Source organism: Charadrius vociferus, unplaced genomic scaffold, assembly GCF_000708025.1.
Source record: "Charadrius vociferus isolate BGI_N301 unplaced genomic scaffold, ASM70802v2 scaffold280, whole genome shotgun sequence".
In the NCBI taxonomy this organism is placed as follows: domain Eukaryota; kingdom Metazoa; phylum Chordata; class Aves; order Charadriiformes; family Charadriidae; genus Charadrius; species Charadrius vociferus.
The window spans coordinates 226700-248746 of record NW_009646340.1 but is presented as its reverse complement, the minus strand read 5'-3'; the positions used below and the strand labels follow the sequence as shown (position 1 = coordinate 248746).

The 22047-nt window shown below is 41.1% G+C and overlaps 1 protein-coding gene across 1 annotated transcript in view; it reads right to left on the bottom strand.

Moving 5' to 3' along the window:
* PREX1 (phosphatidylinositol-3,4,5-trisphosphate-dependent Rac exchange factor 1) overlaps nt 1-22047 on the bottom strand; it is a gene marked incomplete at its 5' end in the record, with an annotated part of 105500 nt that overhangs the window by 71217 nt on the left and 12236 nt on the right. The window contains 4 exon segments of the mRNA XM_009887424.1: nt 1-5; nt 7-41; nt 5424-5585; nt 17815-17916. The exon segment at nt 1-5 is cut by the window's left edge and continues 70 nt beyond it. Of these exon segments, the coding sequence (XP_009885726.1) occupies nt 1-5; nt 7-41; nt 5424-5585; nt 17815-17916 (304 nt within the window).

The window sequence follows — 22047 nt, the reverse complement described above, 5'->3', positions numbered from 1 at the left end:
TGGAGCAAGAGCTGTGTGCAGATATCTGTCAGATTTGATCCCTGAAACATCGAAAAGAGATATTCCTTATTTTTAATTTTTTGTGTGTGTGCGCAATGAAGGATTTTTACTAAAATACTGTTATTTTATCTGCATATCTTAAACCGAGAAATAACTGATGCACTCATAAGAAGGAAGTCCCCAATTTCTTAACATGGCTAAACACATCATGTTCTCTCTGGATCACAAATACTCTTTCGGAGTCCTCATACACAACAATAAATCTTCCCTATTGAACTCCAAGAAACTTTTTCCTGAAGAAATCTTTCACTCTCAAAGCAGCTGTATTGTGAGTCTCTCAAGACCATTAGTCTTCCCTTTGTACCCTGAGCTATCATTGCAAATATCACAAGTGATGGCTTTAGGAATGTGTTATAGAAGAATAATGGTATTTCCCTAACATCGTAGCTCTGATACTGACATATGTCACTATTAACTACCTCTCTGCAAAATCGTCTCAGTGGTGGTATGTCTCTCCAACTCTTTTCTTAGAAGTACACACAGGTGCTGTCCTTTCTGGAGTTCTGGTAAACACATGCAAGTTAGAAACATAGCCATGTAAGTCAGAGGTTGGGTCTTGGACACTGTGCTCACTGCTATGTGCAAACCATTATATGCACTAAACAGCCGCAGAGGTAACTGAGCTTGATGCTCAAGACATTTTAGCCTATGAGGATGCCCAGAAGCTGAAAACCACAGTAGAACACAATTAAACCATTCACTCCCCAAACTGTTATTCCTTGGAAAAATGATCATACAGTCCTTTAAATGTGGCCCTTTAGGACCAAACGAGTTGGGCCCAAATGAAGAACAACTATAGGAGTGTCCCAGGTTGCTCTCAGGACAGGCAAACTCCAAGTGTCCCCACATTCTGAATGCACACAGTTGGGAATCTGCTCCTCAACTGCTCCATTGACTAAACAAGATGGTTTGGCTAAATCTTAGGCATTAGCCCTAAATTCCTTAATCTAGTGTTACTTCGAAAGTACAAGAGCATCCTATCAATAAAGGTCTCTTTTCAGAAAAACACTCTGAGGCCTTGTAAACGTTTACCCTCCAGTTCTGCGTAACTTATTAGTTTTTGCATTTCTCTTTGAGTTGCAAGGAAGAACTACTTAGGGCAACAGTAACTTCCTTCCATGGTCAGCACGCAGATAAGGAAGTAAATTAGACTCAAGGCCATGGGTCATACAATCTTACTGGAAAAGGGAACTGACTTTGGATTACAAGACATGTATTATCAACAAAACTGCTTGATTTCCAAAGGTCCGTTATCCTTATATTCACAAATAATAGAAAAATTTCGTAAAAAACAATTCATCCCACTTAAAGAAACTGAAGGCATGTCTGTGCACGTGCATGAAATCCAGCTCCATCTAGAAAGTCACGTCAGAAGGATTTGTTTGAAAGATTTTAGACATTGCATGAGTGATTGGCTCTTTGTTTTGTTTTGGGGTTTTTTTTTAGGAAGGTACAGTCTGCTGCCATCAAGCTATTCAGGGGAAATCACTGAATTGAAATCAGCCATTTTAAATACAATGCAGTCACTCTAAAGGTGTGAATGAAGCTCTGATTACACCATTTTCTAAATCAAACCTTGCCAGCTGTGCTGTCCATGTCTTGCTCTTAATTAACAAGGAAGCAGGTGTTCTTTAAAGGCTGCCAAGTATGCAACACCAATTTGTGTTCCACATATGTGTTCCCATATATTCTAGATAGAACGATGCAGGACCTAGCTAGATGCAATAGTTCCATCTGCTCTCCTGATATGTTTTTATTTTCTTAATCATTCTATAGAAAGTTAATACATGCCCAGAAGTGAGCACTTGTTATTTTGTGACCCAGAAGTGAGCACTTGTTATTTTGAAAATGACCTGTTAACCCTTACTATCTCCAGGAGAAATCACTGTATCTCAGATTTGTGACCCCAAAGGCTTACTAGCACATACACAAATAGGAACAGAAACCGACTGACTTTACAACATACAAGGACGCTCCTCATGTGATTTGCCCAAGGAGAAATCAAGGCTTCAGAGCACCTCAACATCAAGTACTTAATTTTCCCAAAGATACTCAAAGACAGTAAAAGCGATGAGCACAGTGACATCAGTAATTGGAGTCAATCTTTTATCAACACAGGAACCGCTGGGTAAAATTATCTGGCCTATTTTGTGTAGGATGTGAAAGCAAATCATTGCAACGGTTGCTTCTCACCCTAAAATCTAAGAATCTATTTTTCCATCAGACCCACCATGATGGTATCTAAACACTGTTGCTGCATTTCCTGTTTGCTGTTGACCTAGCTACTTTCCATTTACACCGATTTGAGAGGTTTTTCAATAGTAAGAAACAGAGTAAGAAGATTTATTTGATGTTTTCAGAGACAACACAGGATTTCTCACCTTTCTAAGTGGAATTAAGCTGCAGGGCAGAAAAAAAAAAAAGAAAAAGAAAACATCATAGCTGGTGGAACTGCAAATTAAAGCCAATTATAAAATGATTGATCTGCCCAAGCACTAACTCATATCTTACAAATCATGCTGTTCTGTGATGGGGGTTTTGCTTCTCTATGCATTTCAGACTGGGAGAATTTGGGGATACATAACAATTGTTCAGTAAAAATAATTCACAAGGACTCATGAGGACGAGCTCTCCCTGCAGAAAAATCAATATATAATTAATAGAAACAGCATATTAACTTGGTCTTCGCTAAACAAACAAACATTGTATACAAAAGTTGGTCTTCTCATGAATCCTCTACTTTTCTTTCCCCCTTTTTTAAACTAATCTTTGTTTCCCAGAAAGATTAACCAGAATCAAATTGACCTGCCTGAGACTAATCCATAACATACATCTGCAAGGATTCTGTGCATTCCAAAAGAATGAATCTGAGCAGAGTTCATTTTGATCAACAGACCTCTGATTAAGCTGCAGGCTTCCCAGATTTGGCCTACTTTAACATGTCCCTTCACGATAATCTGTCTCAGAAAGAGATTGACAGGATGATGCCAGTATATGCTCAGCATATGACAGTGATGGTTGTATTAGGGAGGGAGATGCAGATTGATGAGTAGAGATGTTGAAGAAAAAATGTTGAACTGAGGAAAATGCGCTAAAAACCAACTGCTGCTTTTAGTGAAGTTACAGATGACTCTCAAGAGCAAGAAGAGGAGACACTGCAGAAGCAAAAGGATGTTACCTTGCTCTTCATGTTGGAAATATTGAGTGTGGCACTGATGGTAATAGGATGAAGATCAGACCAAGGATGGTCTGTTGGGACAGTTGGAAGGAAGTGCAAAGTCATAGAAACTGGTGAAACCGCTGGTTTGGTTAAACAGAAACATTAGACAAGGTGGAGCCTGTTCCAAATTATGTGAACAAATTAACGCCACACTTCACGCTGGGCTGCTTGCACACTCCCCAGATTCAGGCTACGTCCCTTAAAATCATAAAATACTTGGTCATAAGTTAGCTGATCTTCGCTTCTTTTTGACAATTTAGATGCCTTGGATTAAAACAGTTGGCAGCTGTAGGCCTTGTTGAATTAATATGTACGGTAATACAACCATGTATGCAGGGCACCAGTGTTTCAGAATCCATATCCATGCTAATGGAAAAAGGAAATTTTCTATTTCATAGGAGAAATTGCCATCAAATAAACTAAAAATAGGCAGAAATTTGCTTTATAGTCTTCCTCCTACAGTCAGCTGTGGGGCTTACAGCACTGCACTGTTAAGCTAAAAAATTATTTAATTCAGCAATTGCAGCTTTCCATAAATAGAAGTTAGGAGCCCTTATTAAGAAGAAACAGTGAAACACATCTGAAAGAACTGGAAACAGTTATTTACAACGATAGCGCTTTGCTGTAGTGACACAGTTTACAAGACCCCTAGCACTGTGAAGATGAACAAATGTCAATCAGCTACAAATTCTTTATATGAAGAAAAAAATGCCATCACCTTGAGCACTGGCCTGTATCTGCGATGTGTAAAGCTAGTTTTTCTCCTTTTAATATGCCACTAGAATAATTTAGAATTATTCCACAGCTTACTGGGAGAGACAAAAACTTCTTTCTTTTTAAAATTTTGAGCTGAGCGACCTAGGTGACTTTGTTACAAAACAGTGTAGATAAACAAATCTGAAAGGGTTTTCAGATTAAGCCCTAAAAAAAAAAAAACATTAACTTTGCATACCACTTCATCATGGACACTTTAATAGTCATGCTTCAGGCTCCAGAGTTCAAACCATGCCTCTTGCCTAGATGCACTGAACCTGAAATGGTTTTAACTGCTTCTAGTAGTCTTGCTATATAGAACATTCTATGGCTTTGTTTGCCGAGCTTGCTATCCAAAAAATACACAGCTGGATATCTGGGTTGTTCTCACATCTTTAGCTGGATGCCAAGAACATCCTTCAGGGAAAAAATGAGCAAGGTTTAAAACATACACGAAAGATAAAAAACAACCCAAAAGACAGTCATGGAGAGCACCCAAGAGTCCGAACATGAGGAAGTTTACATGACCTCTAACAAAATGTCCTCAGCTAAGAAATCCTCAGCTGGCAATAATCAGCCTTGACATTTTAAATGTCAGTCTCAACGCCGACGCCAATCTCTCCATGAGACCATTTAACACCACTGACCCCCTATGGTGCATGTCCCAGAGGCTTCCAACTACACTGATTCAAGGGCCTCAACTAAAGCCATCACAAGATAAGCTGCCAACCCTTTGCACACCATCCCGACTTCCCAGTATTTCTACTGAGTGGCTCTTTTTCCAGATTTCCTCTTCCCCCAAGCGTCACATTCTAGTTTTCTCCTTCTCTTATTTTTCTCACTTCCATAGTAAATCCTTCTACCTACGCAGATCCACCTACTGATAAACACATCGCTAGAAACACATTTATGAGCAACTTAAGCGGATCAAACACAAATATACCAGTTGCTTTCTAATCTAATGCTTGCTAATCTAACCTTTATCTTTTATACAGGAAATCTGTATGAAGCTGAGTGAGCTAACTTTCAAAGCTCCCAGGAAAAACTGAAGGCTTGCAGGAATGGAAAGAGAAACTTCTGTTATTTAGACCAGTCCTGATTTCATCTTCTAGACTGCGATCTGCCCATTTGAAATTTCATTGCATTCTAGTTTTAACACTTTCCTTTCTTTCATAATGCATTGGTTCTGCTACAATTTAGCAGCAGCCTGCACACCCAAAATAAACAGTAAATTCTTAACCTGTCAGAGTGATGCCACCCACACCTTCAAGAGCATTTACACTCCATGTAAGAAACAGAAATCCCTGTACACAGTATGAGTCACTAAACTTCAGCCCATTAATTTGTGTAGCAAACTGCCTTCAGGGAGCTCACTAGTCCTACGTCATACCTCCCATCCTTCAATGTGGGACTGCAACTGTTCAAGGGCTTCCAGTTTCTCCATCTGTCTCTTAGTCTCGTTGATATTTGTGCAGACTGTCTTCATTGCCTGCAATGCGTTCTGGACAGCCGGGTGATCAGGATGCTTGGAGGGAGTCCTCTTAGCTAATTCCTTTAAGAAAAAGAAAAGAAAACTTACAATGTAAACTTTGAAGTCGCTCATGGAAAGGTACATGCATTAGTGTGAAATCCCACAGGAAAATGCCAGAACCACTGCTAAATTAAAGAGAAATTACGAGCATGTTACTGTAGATGCTGTTTTCTGTTCTTCATCTGTGTATGGTTGCCGTTTTATATGAACACTACTAAATAAATGAAGCAGTCACTCATGTTAAATATGCCAAACTAAGAGGGTTTGTGCCAAATATGTTTTGCTGTGTCACATATGTTTGCTTCTAGTGTGAACTAAAGCCAAATAAATTAAAAGCTTACACAAAAAGCACACTGTCCACTTCAAAGACATGGGATGGACTGTTGACCGAGCCATGGTCTACATGATATATGAGCCCCAGTGATGTGCATCAAGTATTTCAGTGATGCTGGATTGGGCCCCTTTGATCCGATAAAAATTCTGCCCATAGCAGGTCTTATCAGGAACTACCAGAGTTATGGAAGCAGGGTTTTCCATGAACTACGGCCTTACAGGAATAATGCTAGGCTGTATACCCCACCAATAGTACTTACAGAAGGCGTAGATTAATCCCAACCCACATGAAGCTTTAGGGCACAGGTTGTTAAGATCCATAACTCACAGAGAAACACAACCAAAGTGCAAATCAGATTTACCTAAGAGTGGAAGTGCCCTCACGAGAAGCCTGTGTCTTTCCACTGACGAAAGAGGGATTCCAGTAAGACACCTCTCCTACTCCAGATCCCTCAGTGTATCGGGTGTCTGTAGCCAGATGCTGGCGGGGGGGCTGCAGGGGTGTCTGTGAGGAGAGGTGAGGGGCTGCCCCGTGCCGGTTCCAGCCAGCTCCACCAGGGACCCGCAGCAGGACCCCACTGAGCCCACCGGAGAAGCCGGGGGCACCTCTGTGAAAACACATTTAAGAAAGGGCAAAACACGGCAGCCCAGAGAAGGAAAACGTGTGATAAGCAACCCTGTGAGCATCAAGGCCTGAAGAAAGTGGGGAGGAGGTGCTCCAGGTGCCAGAGATGTCCCTGCAGCCCCTGGAGAGACCAGGCTGGAGCAGGTATCTCCTGCAGCCCATGGAGAGGACTGTGATGGAGCAGATATCCACACTGTAGCCCGTGGAGGACCCCATGCTGCAGGTGGAGAGCCCATGCAGGAGCAGGTTCTACTGACAGGAACTGCAGCCTCTAAAGGACTCATGCAGGACCAGGTCTATCCTGAAGAACAGCAGCCCCAGGAGAGCTCATTCTGGAGCAGGGAAAAGTGTGAGGATGAAGGAGCAGCAGAGGGGAAGTGTGACACGCTGACTGCAATCCCCCATTCCCCATACCCCTGCACCACTCAGGGCTGGGGGACAGTAGAGGAGTTGAGAATGCACGAGGGAAGTTGAGCCTGGGGAAAACAGTGGGGGCTCGGGGGAAGGTGGTTTTGTTTCTCAACATCCAAATATATCTTAATTGGCAATAAACTGAGTCAAATCGGTTCTGCCAGTGATAGTAATTAGTAAGTGACCTCCCTGTCTTTATCTTGATCCACAAACATTTTTTCATCTTATTTTCTCCCCCATCCCATCAAATAGTTAGAGTAAGAGAATGACTGGGTGGGCCAAGGTCAACCCATCACATGTGGATAAGTGCCTACAGCTCTCCGTGTGATCGGTCTGTGTGTCCAGAAATTTCAGGGAAATGAACTAGCCAAAGCTGTCTCATGTTTTCATGTGTCAGAAAGGATAATAATAATTTTACAAAGAAGAAAATTCATTTACAGAAGAGTAACTTGTCCAACGGCAAGTCACTTGCAGAACCAAGACTTTCTGGCACTCAGTTCAGTGTTTTAACCTCCAAGACCGGCCCATGGCAAGTGGAGAGGGCTCTCCAAAAGGCAAAGTGGGGAAAAGCGCTACAGTGGCCAAGAAAGCAGCAGGAGTTTAGCACAGACTCTTCCCTGGATTACGGTTAGGAGGTTGGGACACATGTTTTGACTGGAGAGATTAACATAGAGACGAACAACATGTCTGCTCTGAAGGAGTTCCTAAGTGTCTCTGCTTCCCTTGATTCAATGCACAACAGCCCAGTTAAACACTGCCCACTTAAAATCAGTAGTGGGAAAACTTGGGACCTGACAATATAAACCAGTTTGGCAAAAGGGGTAACCACTGTCAACTCAAAGTTAATCATTTTTCAGGACCAATAGTATTTTATAGTCAGCCACAATTGGATAAAAATACATTAAAGAAACCTTAACTAAGGCTGGTAATTTCATCTTGATACATAATATGGTGTTTAAGACCCACATTTTTAGATTGCCTGGAATATTTAACTTTCTCACTATGTTCTGTTTTGCCTCAACTTGTTACTTGGTTGTTTTAAAGTCCCATGTCTAAATGGCAAACTGCTGCTGAATTGCATCATTTTGTGTGAGACACAAGAATGAGTTTGAATACAGGCAGAGAGCCTGCACAGCACTGTGGTCTGAACAGAGCTAAACTGCTTCAATGCATAGCTCCCAGAGCTAAGGGCAAAGACAGCCTGCTACAGTTGTTGTTCATCCAAAATAAACAATTGCAACCCTCAAATGCCTGTCATGGGCTCTGACTAGGCTTAATCTGTGGTCTGATTTGTCTTTTGCTTCTCCACATCAGCAAGTGCCTCTTCAGCACACAAAATTTTGCCATACTGGCATTAATTTAAAGGTCTTTGTGCCATGCTGTCTTGCTTGCCGCTAACGTACTCTGATTTCAGGTATGGTCCTGAGTATTACTGGGGCTTGCCTTGCCCGAGTTGGTCACACAACCTGTAATCTGAGCACTGCTCCTAAACTGACTTAGGTCCACACACAACCTCTAGATCAAATTAACTGGTACTTTTAGGCTCAAGTTACATGGCCTGTCAGAGAGTGGAGGGGTGTGGGCTGAAGTTCAAGTTCTGCTGAAGCTTGCAGTAACTATAACAGCTGCTAATCCAACCATTATCCTAACCCAGCTGCTAAATCAAGGAACTTTCTCTGTCCTAGTGTTGATTCATAGACCTGCTCTACAAAGTTCTTTAGACAGAATTCACCTTTAGCATGTGAAAGGTTAGTGCATACCTAGCTCTACTTTTCTAATAGCAGGAATAACTGTAGAATAAATAATTAGACTGTGAGGTGTTCAGATATCAGCAAAATTGGAAGGCATATTTGAAAAGAGGGAGCTAGAGGTTAAAGTAGTACAGGTTTGTTACTGCCTTTGCACAGACCCTCTCAGTGCTTCCTCTCTGCTTTCTTCACCAGAACTAGTAAACTATCTTGAGACCCAGTGTTACAGAAGTGTAAAGTGGTTTTATTTATTTATTTATTAACTTCTCTGTTTGCAGAACCTTTTAAAGTGAAATCTGCATCTTGAGATTAAACTGCTTGGCCACTGAGACTCATTTAAGTAATGTAAGAGACATGTCTCATGAGAATCAAAATATGGCAATGGGAGGTGCTCTTATTCCCTTGTAGACAGATCCTGGAGACAGTAAAGCCCAAATGAATGGATGGGAATGCCGGATGTTTGTCCAATGAAATACAACCGTTCTGTTCTTTGCACAGCATTGGTATTTTGAGAATTTACTCATAGCTACAATTTCTCTTTTCAGAAAATTATAAATGGAAATTGACAATGGCTCTTGTCAGACGGATAACAGAGGAAATGGGTAATATACTGACAGCTGGGAATCCCATCAAGAGAGAGGAGTTAATGATCTTAAACTCTTGGACGATTACAGAGTAACACATGCACAGGAAAAAGAGGCTGGCTGCTACAGATGTCAGTTGATATCACAAATGAAATTCCCTGTGTAAGTTTTTAACCTACTTCACTAGAGATAAGGTCAAGGAAAATAAGTGTTCAGAAAGAAAAGGCGGGAGAGAGGTGTTGCACCTTGGTGACTCTAGCCTCTGCTCCATGCTTTCAGAACAGACTGCAGAATTTTTGCTACACGACTCTCATTAAAAATCAATGAAGTTCTGCAGCTCAAGTGTCACCCATACTGCTTTGGAAACAGATATGTACGCACTGGCACTGTGTAAACGTCCCTTTCTGAAATATGACCAAGACACAGAGAAAGAACTCTTCATCACAGCAGTCCTCTGCTGCAATAAACACATCATCTTCCCCACTCCTGCTAGCTGCCTGTGGTTCTGCCCAAGGAGCAGGAGAGGAGGTTGGAAAAGGCAGGGAGGGTGCTGCTTGGGAGGGCGCTGGTTGGGGCAGTCAGGTGCCTCAACAGCATAAGCAGCACAGATAGTCAAGAGAACTTGTCCCACCACTGCCTGGTCTTAAGCCATCTGAGGAAGAGCCATGCTGCTGTGACACTGCCATTCCCCAAAAGAGCAGAGCCTAGCACTTCTGAAATACACTCAGGGAGCTCTGGGTGCTTATTTATTTTAGTGACAGATTTATGATGTGTAAACTCTGAGAGCATTTGACAACGTTTTGAAAGGCAGCTGAGAGACAGACCAGATGGCAAGCCTCGGGTATGACTGTCTTGTCCTCCATAAAGCTCATATATACTGTTGTCTGGAATTACTATCTTATGTATTGCAACTTGTGCACTAACAGGGCCGGGAAATAAGGTTGCTGCCACTTGCAGAAAACTATTCCTTGCAAAGAGTTTTTTAAACTAATTCATAAAACACATCTATTTTCTAGTTAGACTTGTTAATCCTTCAGACTAACCAGCTGGTATTTTTCACGGCCTCTGTCATCTTTACCATCGTCCTCTGACTTTTCTCTCTTTTTTTCTATTTTTGGGGGCGAGAGGTAGGGAGAAGTTGCAAAAAGGTATCCCGTATCATAAAAAAATAAATTCTCTGTTCTTTAAAGAACTAAGACAGAAATGGGAACTGCCTCCTCTGGGCACAGAATTTTCCTTTTATTTCATTCCTCTCTCATAGCTGCAAAGATTGAGGTTGTGCCACTCATACAACACCCACACACAGAACACAACTCATTTTACAAAGGGAGTTACAGAGCACTGCAAGACATCTAAATCCAGCTGTAGCATCCTCCTGAACAGCCTACAGAAAGGAACAACAGGACATCTACATCCGATCTACTCAGGAATGCTAGTTTTTGATTATGCGATGGAGTAAAGGGATTTCTAACTGAAGTATTTCAATCTCAGATGCAGCTTTAAACAGCATGAGGCTAAAAGAGTTCTAAATATGATAGAATATAAATTCAAGAACTAAAACACATAAGAAGACAGACATATCAGCTGCTCATACATTTGTTCATTTGCTAATTGTGCTAACCCCCCAAAAAAACAACCACCACCAACAAAAAAAAAAAAACCTATGAGAAGAGAACTCAGCAAAAAGAACATTACACAGGAAGACACAAAGAGGTGGCAGGAGGGATGATGTGTGAACAATGCAGGTAGGCAGAGGAAACTGGAGGGTTTTTTTAAATGTAAACGCAATTTTAATATTTCCTAGAAAAAAGGATGTTATTCTGCTTAACTGATTTTTTTAAAAAAGAAGTCTCCGTCATCCTTCCCCACGTCCTCCCTTGCCACACATAAATGATGGTTTGTGTACTTAAAACTGACAACTGAACACATGTTTTGCAGCTGAAATTTACAAGTCTCTATATTTTTAAAATTCCTTTCTCCTATCTTTATACTCTTGAGGACACTCAGACATGACTTAACATGGATTGTGCGCAATGAATGTTAACATTGTGCATTGACTGGTGCAAATCATTGCTTGCCAGGCTGTCTCGCTTTGCACTACAAACCAGTGCATGCATAAAATACAGTTGCAGAGATACATCCGTTGGTTACTTACTGAACATCTCAGGATTATAGAGATAACAAAGACAACATATTTCTTTGCTTATCAGCTCAAAAAGTTGTGTTAATAAACAGTTCAGCTCTAAAATGTGCTTTTTTAAAAAAAAAAAAAGAAACAAGAAACCTTTTCTATGAATATAAATATTTCCAGGAGTTTTATATTTTTATTTTACAGTTTTTAATATTTGCTTGTATTAAAATTTATTTTCCACTTAAACTAACCAGAAAATAAATGTTACACCAGGCTGTATCTGTGTACGTGACAAGCAGGGTTTTTTTATTCTGTATAATTTTAAAATTTGTAATTTATGTCAATGTTTCTGCAGGGTAAAGACTAGACAAGCAACGATAAATCAGTAAAACTGATTATATTTAATATGCCATCAAATCTATGACATATGCTAAATTAAAATGTAACAAAAACATGTTTGCAGTTTTATAAATATTACCAGTTATTTGTGATTATATATATAAAGTGTGAAAGATAGATGATTTACAAATTGGCCGTGTTCCCTACAACTCTGTAGGGTATATATTAATATTTTTGTGCTACATAGAGTTGGATATCAACCAGGCAATGTCATGAATCTAAGAGCAATGCCACTTTTCTTGGAGGAAAAAAAGAAAAGGAAGAAAAAAGAAAAAAAATGACAAAAAACCCAAACCCCCAAAGATTAAATACATTCAATTATGGCCACTTAGAAGGTTCTGTTCCTTACACAGCTCTGAGAAAATGGAGAGGGAGAAGAGGGGAGACAGTTAGTTAACCTTTCTTCATCCTGTTCTGTATCCACACCACTGGCATCCCATCTTTCCCTTTTAAAGTCCAGCCATCGCATTTGCTACTTGTGCTTAACCCCAAAAAAACAACCAACAAAAAACCCCACCCCACCTATGAGGAGAGAACTCAGCAAAAAGAACATTATACAGGAAGATGCAAAGGCTGTGTTTGCCTCACTGTTGGGCTTTCCCTTACAAGAAGATTTTGAATCTGGTCACTCAGCTTTTTGCATCCAGGCTTTTCTTTCCCTCCTAGGACCAATGAAGCAATACATAATTACTGCCCTAAATTGCACATGGAGTTGTGTACATGATGAGATATTTTTAAAGGATCAGAGGTGGAATGTGCATTTCTGGCTGCAGTCTGAGCAATTCCTTAAGAGAACAAACATCAAACAAGAAACAACCTCTGTGACACACACTGGGCTATCAGGAGCCTGTAGGGCTGCATCTATCAAGTGCTGTACATTCCTCGTGTTGGGAGGAAGGAGACAGAAAGGACTGCTCCTAATCTCCGCCCCCAATGGTGTGATTAACTCATGATCACCACTCCCCTAGGGTTTTCTTCTTGCTGACATAAATGTTCTTTATTAAGGGAAAAAGGCTATTTTTGTTCAGAGACTGGTTTACACAACAGCTGCTTCTACTCTTAAGTAGTGTAGTTCACACTAATTAATACAGAGTCATACAACTATTATCGGTGAGACAGAGCTGCCTTAATCCAAAACATTTCCCTGGAAATATTTATTCAGCAAGCTTTCCAGTGTACATACATGCACTGAAGTTTTAAGTCACTCACACAGTATATGGTCTCAAGGTCTGTGCATCTGTTTGCCTTTCCTTCTTTTCTTCTGACAAATCATAATGCCCATCACAGCAAGTGCAGTTTTGTTTTGTTCCAGCCTAGTCCAAGCCCCTTTCTCACTTTTAAGGAAATTTTATAATGAAGCTCATCGCTAACAAACATTCAGAACTCCTACAGCCCCAAATAGACTTAAAATCATTTGCTGAACTTAGACAGCAAGAAAAAGAAGTGCAAGTCACATTAGGAAGGGTTTGGACTGGGGATAAAACTAATTCACTGACCAACAAATTCTGTGCTAATTTTCTTGCATGCTGTCTGAAGCAGACAAAAACAGTATTAGGGACAAAAGGAAAGCAACCAAAATTTAAAAACAAATAAAAAACCAATGAAAAAAAAGCCTGTTTACAGTCAGCCATTCAAAAAAAAAGGAAACTACAAATAACATTGAAATTTATAATCACCGTCATTTGAATCATTGTTTTGCCTCCATCATTTGTTAGTTCAAAAAAACAAATAGCTTCATTAGAGGATGAGAAAACATAGGATCACCAGTTGCAGGATGCCATACTTTATATTGGAAATTACTGGTCATATATGCTTAAGGTGTACCTGCAGTTGGAGATATTCCAATATATTATTCCTAATTAAGTAACCCAAATTAACTCCATGATAGAGGCTATTATTCTGAAGAATACTCACACATGGTATTAATAAAAAATGGTTAGAATATTTTAAATATGTGCCTTACCCTACTATTTAGGTGACTTTCAAACACATACAAGTCTGATTTACTGTGTTCATACTATATTTATCAAACCTAACTATTTAGCTATACTAAATACTTATGCTATGACAAGGTCATATCAAAGTTATCAGAAAATCTGGATGTTCACAAACTCTTGCTAAAAACAAAGTGAAAGAGGAAAGTAGGGTAGCTCTGGTCTATGACTTTTCTAATCAGTTGGAATACAATAGTATCTGTTTGCCCTGGGAATTAGATAAAATAAGATCCAATCCCCATGAATACAAAACAGCTATTTCAGGAGCAATAACCGCAGTTCAGCAGCAAAGGGAGAGCAAACACTTAATTTGAGGGTTGTGTTATTTTTAAATCTACTTTTTTCTTGTGCTTGGAGAGTTGCATTTTCCTGCTTAGCACTAACAGAACCAGCCTGTATTTTCCCTTCATTGTTGTCATGTCTGAAACATTTGTGTCCACTCCAGTACTGTCATGCTAGCAAGTATCAATGAAGTATCAATTTATTCACTATGAATTCACTACCTTTGAGAATCACCATCAGCTTCACTTTGTAATGATAACAGATATTTTCTGAGCTGAACAACCCCGAGTAATGGCATAATGTCACTGACTGAGGCAGATTTGTTGCCTAACCAAAATGAAATCCCACTCAGATTTTTCTTAAAACTTTTATTTCCCGTCCATGAAATTTCAAGTAGTGAACAGCATGTGGTTTATATCAGCCTGGATACAAAAAGAAATCCACAGAAAAATGGAATGCAACATCACGAGACACTTCGTCACAGTTCCTCCCTTTTGTTCCCTTCATGGCTATTTGTTCGACAAGTGCACGTGGGTCTGGGTGAGCCACACCAGAGTCCCCACCCCAGAAGGCAGGCACAGTGCTGGCATCAGAGGACAAATTTGTCTTTATTCTACCCCACTGTGGCCTGAAGGCAAGAAACACTGTTTCAGTCTTACCCTCGCTGCTCTTGGTTTTGGCTTTCAAGGGCAGCAGGTTTGTTCCAGCAGGCCTTTTGACATACACAACTGTGCGTATGTGAGAAAGTGGAAACCACTAGTTTATGTCCACAGGCCAATATCTGATCCCCAGAGCACAATGACTTCAGTTGCCATTGAACTTGAAAAGATTTGAATTATGGTTTAGAAAGATTTATTTTGTTCTAATCTTTTGTTTACTACCCCCTTGCAAACCAAATTCTTAAAGAAAAGCAAGAGAAACTGGTCCATTCTCCATTCATAGCTCTTCCAACCCCTGATACAGAGTCCCATACTTTTCGAAAGACCTGACCTAGAATGGTACAGAGGAATGGGAAAATTGAAGCTGAAGAATGCCAAAATGTCACTGCATCGATGATGCTACTACCTTGTAATCAAAGCTGTGCATTTCTTTTAGGTGTCCTTCTGTAGCCAGCATCTTCATGGCATTAGAGTAAAAGCCCTGAGGTTTCAGGAAAATTTGTAGTATTGGCAGATTCTTCCATTTTAATATTTTGAAGAGCTTTTTAGAGCAGAATAGAGATTTTAATTTGCAAGTCAAGCTTCTGTCAGTAGATAAAATGTCTACAGATTATCCAAACTGATAGAAAACAACCACTCATAATCACGTTTTCCAAAAAGCTTAGAAATTAAGCAGATCTAATTAGCAACGGGTGATTCAGCAACTAAGTCATACTAAAAACAGAAAAAGAAGAGGCACTGAAGTGGAGAAGAAATGTAGGGAGTTCTCTAAGACAGCCATATGCATGGCTTAGAGCTGAGACCCCCAAACTGTGCTTGAGAGATGAATGGCGGTGCATATCTTGAATGGTCAGATCTGATACATGAAACCACACTGACTTCAGAGAGACTTCGAGCTTATCAAGGACACAGAGCAAAATATAAGAAGTACAGAGTGCTAACAGTGATATTTTGGTCCAAAAAGTTTGGAAAATACTGGGACAAAGCTGGTTAAAGATCACTTCTATATGAGCATAGCAAGGGTTCACCAGATAGTGACCACTCTGGCTAGATTAAGATGTCTCCAACCTGGAATAAATAGATGAATGAACCTGGTCTTCAGACTCTGTACCCATTAATGACTCCCTCCACTCAAAAGGGTAACCATGACAAGAAATCTGCAGGAGATTAACACTTCATCCCTTAGTAACAGCACAAACGTAGAAATCAGTTCAAAAGTAAGAACCCAGCCACTATCTCCTCTGGTTGAAGTTTCATGGAAAATATAAAAGGGATCTCTGAAAGGAATCAAAACAATCTCTGATTTTCAGTCTTGAACACACAGTCAGATAACAATCACAGAACACACCACAGAGTGAAAAAAAAAAGAAAACATAAACACCAAAACATAAACATCAAAATACTTGGTCAGGAATGCACATTTAGGGTCCCCACATCCCCTGGTATGTTTACCGTATTAGATGCCATAGGAACTCCCTTTCTGTGTGCATGGATGTTGCTCACAGTCATCTCTCAGATCCACAGGCTGAACAGGCACTGAATTTTCTCCACACTAACCCCAAATAAACACAGTGGACGTAAACTAAGGCATCACTAGTTTTTCAACTATGTCTACATAACCAGTCCTCTCTGAAGATAAATTGGAGCTGGAGCCACTTACATGCTCTCCTGACCTAGGCATCCTTGCCCTATCTAGACTATCATTAATACTGTGGAAAAAACGTTTGTAGCAGTCTCACACATTAGTTTCTCCTGCTACGTGCCTAAATTGTATGTGCTTTTGTTTGTTCAAACTGTAAGTGGCGTTGTGGATAGATTGACTGGACTGATAAACTGGCTGTATATACATAAATCCCAGTAGCTATGTCCATAAGGAATGGTGTGTGAATGTCTGCTGCAAGATGGGTTTGTGCGTAGCTGCATGGACAACAGAATGATTCCACTGTGGGAAAGACATATTTTAAAAATTCAGCTCTGAAAACTCCCATTGGACGGAAAGAAATAATCTAAACATTTATCAGATGAAACAATTTTAAATGGAAAAACAGATCAGTATTGTGCTAACCAGTGTGTACCTATGCAAAGCCTTATTCGTGTGGAATGTATGGACAAAGCACTGCAATCAATAGCTTTACATGCCATACAGTTGATTCATGTGGTCAGCCTGTGACCAAGACCACCAGCTCATCACAGAATTCTTACTTTCTCCCACAACTCAGGAAGGGACCTTTCTGTGAAAATATGAGGCAATTTCTTCTTGTATTTTTTATTAAATAATTTTCTTTTAGTAAATGTAACGTTGCTCTGATTGAGAAAGAGACTGACATCACTGAAGATTGATGGCCATTAGCCACAGAGTTGCTACAAGGCCACCGGCAATTCAAGCTCTTAAAGAAACTGCTTCCTCCTTTTCCCTCTCCTTGTCCCCACCAGGCGTGTGACCTAGCCCTGACCTGAAGGGATGAGGGGCAAGCTAGCTCTTTTTAGGACTTTTGTTCTTTAGTGCCTACAGTAAGAATACTAGCAAAGGGGCCAATTAGTGCCAAGTGCAGTAGTCATTTCTGCAATGACACCCCTCCATTGGGAACTCGTCTGAGACGACCAAACAGTTTTCAAACAAGCCGCCAAACAGCTGTCAGATGATACAGGATTTTGATCATTACTGACCTGAACACACTCAAACTAGAGACCTCGTGATGAAAGATGTATCCCATTTCCAGTCCCCAGAGCCATCCAGTCCCTCAGAACAGAGACAATTCTATCTGAACACAGCTTTTCAGGAAGTGGATAAAATAGCACTCACAAGCCTTAGTAAGAGTCTGAAGAGAACTGAAGTCAAAAGGCATTAGTTAGTCAGTAAGTTACCCTGTCTGGTCCACCCACACCATTACAAGATTTAGCAGCCTGTCAGCATCAGTCAGCTTTTTGACTGTACCCCTAAAAAGCCATTTTCTCCAGAGAGGATCCAACATTTAGACGTGCAAACCAGGAAGGTAGTAGTGACAACAAAAGTCAGGGCTAAAAAATTGCAGAATCACTCCAAGAATAAAACAACCATCTAGAGAAATACTTTCTTTGGTTTACCTTAAGCAGAAGTGGATATTTGCATATTCTCTGAATTGGAGTCAGCAGATAACCCTCTAGTGGAATGTCTGTCGTCTTTCTGCCTCCCAAAAGCATGCAGCCCTATAATCAAAAAAGGAAACAAATATTGCTTCAGACACAAAGCTTTCAGATGCTCTTTGACATGATTTTGTATTCCAATAACACATATTATGGTCAGAAAGCCCTTTGCTATACGTAAGATACAGGAAATGGGACTTCATTCACCACTGAAATACAGCCATCAAGCCTGCAAAGTGCCTCATGCATCAGCAAAAGAAAATTTGCTGTGGATAACAGGGGTTGTGTAGAAAGGTATTTTCCCAGAGAAGTATTATACAGAGGTAACTCAAAAATACCATAACAATACAATGACAATCAGCAAACCTAGATGCACCATTACCGAAAAGAATCCAGCCTGCCCCCACAATTGATACAACCACTTGTCTTTGTTCACTCTGCAAAGTTTGCACTGAAACTCTTGGAACCAGAAAACTCTTGAAGGCTAAAATAAAGCCTACTAACTAGTAATCATGTAATTAACTGTAGTCCAATCCTTAAGTCTGAAGGAAATCAAAGTGGAATTGAAATAAATGAGTCATCTGCATCACATCCACCTATTCTCTGGCAAAACATTACGTCTAAGCACAGCTGGACAAACAACATGGGCGCACTGGCTGGCTAACCAGCATACACGTAGCTCTCAACCAGTCACAGCACATATTGCTGCTTGCCTAGTGAAAAAAAAAGCTATGGGACATGCAGGCAAGGCCACCTTGTAGGTAGCAGGTGCAAGAGGCAATGAAACTTAAGGAAATCAGGTTTCATTAATTCTGATGCTGATTAAAAAAAAAATAATTGGATTTCAGCATCAATTTTGTGAAACTCTGACTTCCAAACAGAAAGTTGCTGAAAGGCATTTCTCTACCTAGAAAAATTACTACTCTCCCAGCGTTGTTTAAACACAGTAAGGAAGGGGACAAGTATTGGACCAATACACCAAACAAATCCAAGTCCAAATAGATTTTAGGTTGAGGAACAGAAGCAGCAACTGATCAACCCTTACAATACTCACAGAATGAGTCCACATAAATTTGGAGGGGCCCTGCATTCCAGAAGAATCATTTCACAGATAAATTTGCGCACATTACCTCAAAACAAGAGATGCTCAGCTTGTCAGTAGATTATGAAAATTCAATTCTCATGATTGACATAGAAGGGGGTTATAAGAATTGGGCATGGCATTGGAAAAAAAAAATATCTACAGTCCTTGACCTGTCCCTATTTTGTCACAATAATTTGTAATCTCTGTGTGAGAAGCAAATACTGAGCTACTCTAGGCTTTTTATAGATTTCCCTAAAGATGTAAAGTCTCTGTTATTGGCTGCTGCCAGAGACAGGTAGTGGACTCGGATGGACTTCAAATCTATTTCAGATAAACTAGTCTACATTCCTGTGTTTGACCATGAATCTGGACAACTTCGCTCCAGAAATCACCCCAGTTGCAAACCTGTCTTGTCAACAGAAGCTGAAGTTTAAATTCAGTTCAGCCAAGATGTGCTTGCTTTGGGGCATCACTGATAACGTTTTCCCCTGTGAAATGTGTGCTGTGGTTCAGACACACTCTGAAATTTAGCGGAGTTTTGGCTGTAGTTCAACAATCCTCCTTTTCAAGGAATGTTCACAGACATCATACATAAATCTCATTAGTCCTAACTGGTATTTTTACAGACAATTGTCTGTAAAATAACCGTTCCCCAGGCTATTCTAGATCTGTGGCATTGGCTACCAGCTCACAATGCTCCCTGTCCAATTTTCCAAGTCTCGAGTGATTCAGTCCTTCCCATCTCTTCTTTCAGCCCTCTCTCTAGCTCTGGGCTCAAAATTGCCCTTTAACACTTACTGATTTTTCAAACACATTCCCACATTCTATATTTCAGCAGCTGTGAAGAGGCAATTGGGCCAAACCTATCCTCACAAGAAAAGCTTTGTATTTTAATGCAGCTTTCTCTGCATGGTGGCATTATAGCATTGGCTTTAGGAGGCAGTGGAGAAGAGAAGGGAGGCCTGGAAGAAATTACAGCAGCCACAGCAAAGTAGACACTTCAGCATAGCCTCTCCTCCCATATTTACAGCTATTTTAAGTGTCTTGGATTCAGGTGCTGCAGCAAGCCGCAGCAGACAGTGTGACATCTTTTATGTGCCTCGTAATCGGTTTGCCAGCTGTTGCCGGTAACACAGACAGGAGACTTTTGCCAATCCAGTGGAAGTGGAGAACACTCCAAATGTTGGGAAAGATCGTGTTTACATGCACTTTTGCCTCTCCTCTTTCTCATTAATTTCCCTCAACAGAAGCATCCAGAGAACTTGCGAACAAGGAAGGGGTCATTTGGTGACTCAAACTAATGATTTAACAAGGTTCATTAAAACTCAGACATGACAAAGAGATTCTGACTACCCAATAGCATGAGCGCTTGTCCCTGCTGCTCCCTCCAAGGCCTATATTTTGTGGCTTAAAGAATGCTCTGGCCCTGCTTGTGACAGATATTTATGCAGAGGTTTTCTTTTGCTGTACTATATTGGGAAAGAGCAGACCTTTGGCAGAAAGGAAAAAAGAAGGGCAGAAAGAAGAGCAGATCCTGTGCAAAAAGACAGCCTTTCTTTCACCTTGTAGCATTTACAAAGAAAAAAAGCTAATGTGCTGAATTAGTCCCTCACCTACAGGCCAATCCCATTCCAAATGCCATGCATTCATGGCCAAGAAAACAAGACACCCAAAAAATCAAGCAGAATTGAGGTCAAGGCTAGGAGGAGAAACATAGAAGAAAAGAAAGGGACATAAGGAATGTTGGGCAGAAGGCACTGTCTACTGGTTGTTTCTTCTCCCAGCCCAGCCTCTACAGAGGCACTTGAACACTGTATGCCACATTCCCTCCCAACATAGATACTAACTACTACCAGAAGGAGGATCCAGGGAACTATAGGCTGGTCAGTCTGACCTCAGTACCTAGGAAGGTCATGGAACAGATCATCTTCAGTGCCATTACCCGGCACATGGAGAACAGGGTGATCAGGCCCAGTCAGCATGGGTTTGTGAAAGGCAGGTCATGCCTGACAAACCTGATCTCCTTCTATGACAAGGTGACCTGCTTAGTGGATGAGGGAAAAGCTGTGGATGTTATCTACTTGGATTTTAGCAAAGCTTTTGACACCGTTTCCCACAGCATACTCCTGGAGAAACTGGCTGCTCATGGCTTGGACAGGTGTACTCTTCGCTGGGTAAAAAACTGGCTGAATGGCCGTGCCCAGAGTTGTGGTGAATGGTGTTAAATCCAGTTGGTGTCCGGTCACAAGTGGCATCCCCCAGGGCTCGGTGCTGGGGCCAGTTCCCTTTAGTATCTTTATTAATGATCTGGATGAGGGGATCGAATGGACCCTTGGTAAGTTTGCAGATGACACTAAGCTAAGCGGGCGTGTTGATCTGCTTGAAGGTAGGAAGACTCTACAGAGGGATCTAGACAGGCTAGACCAATGCCCCGAGGCCAATGGTATGATGTTCAACAAGGCCAAGTGCCGGGTTCTGCACATGGTTCACAACAACCCCATGTAGTGCTACAGGCTTGGGGCGGAGTGGCTCAAAAGCTGCCCGGCAGAAAAGGACCTGGGGGTGTTGGTGGATGGCCAGCTGAATATGAGGCAGCAGTGTGCCCAGGTGGCCAAGGCCAACAGCTTCCTAGCCTGTATCAGGAATAGTGTGGTGAGCAGGACTAGGGAAATGATCATCCCCCTGTACTCGGCACTGGTGAGGCCCCACCTCGAGTACTGTGTTCAGTTTTGGGCCCCTCACTACAGGAAGGACATTGAGGTGTTGGAGCATGTCCAGAGAAGGGCTACAAAGCTGGTGAGAGGTCTGGAGGACAAGTCTTATGAGGAACGACTGAAGGAACTAGGGTTGTTTAGCCTGGAGAAGAGGAGGCTGAGGGTAGACCTTATCACCCTCTACAACTACTTGAAAGGAGGTTGTAGAGAGGTGGGGGCTGACCTCTTCTCCCTGGTGACAAGTGATAGGACGAGAGGAAATGGATTCAAGTTATGTCAGATGAGGTTTAGATTGGACACTAGGAAACATTTTTTTCACTGAAAGGGTTATTAAACATTGTAACAGGCTGCCCAGGGAGGTGGTGGATTCACCATCCCTGGAGGTGTTCAAAAAAA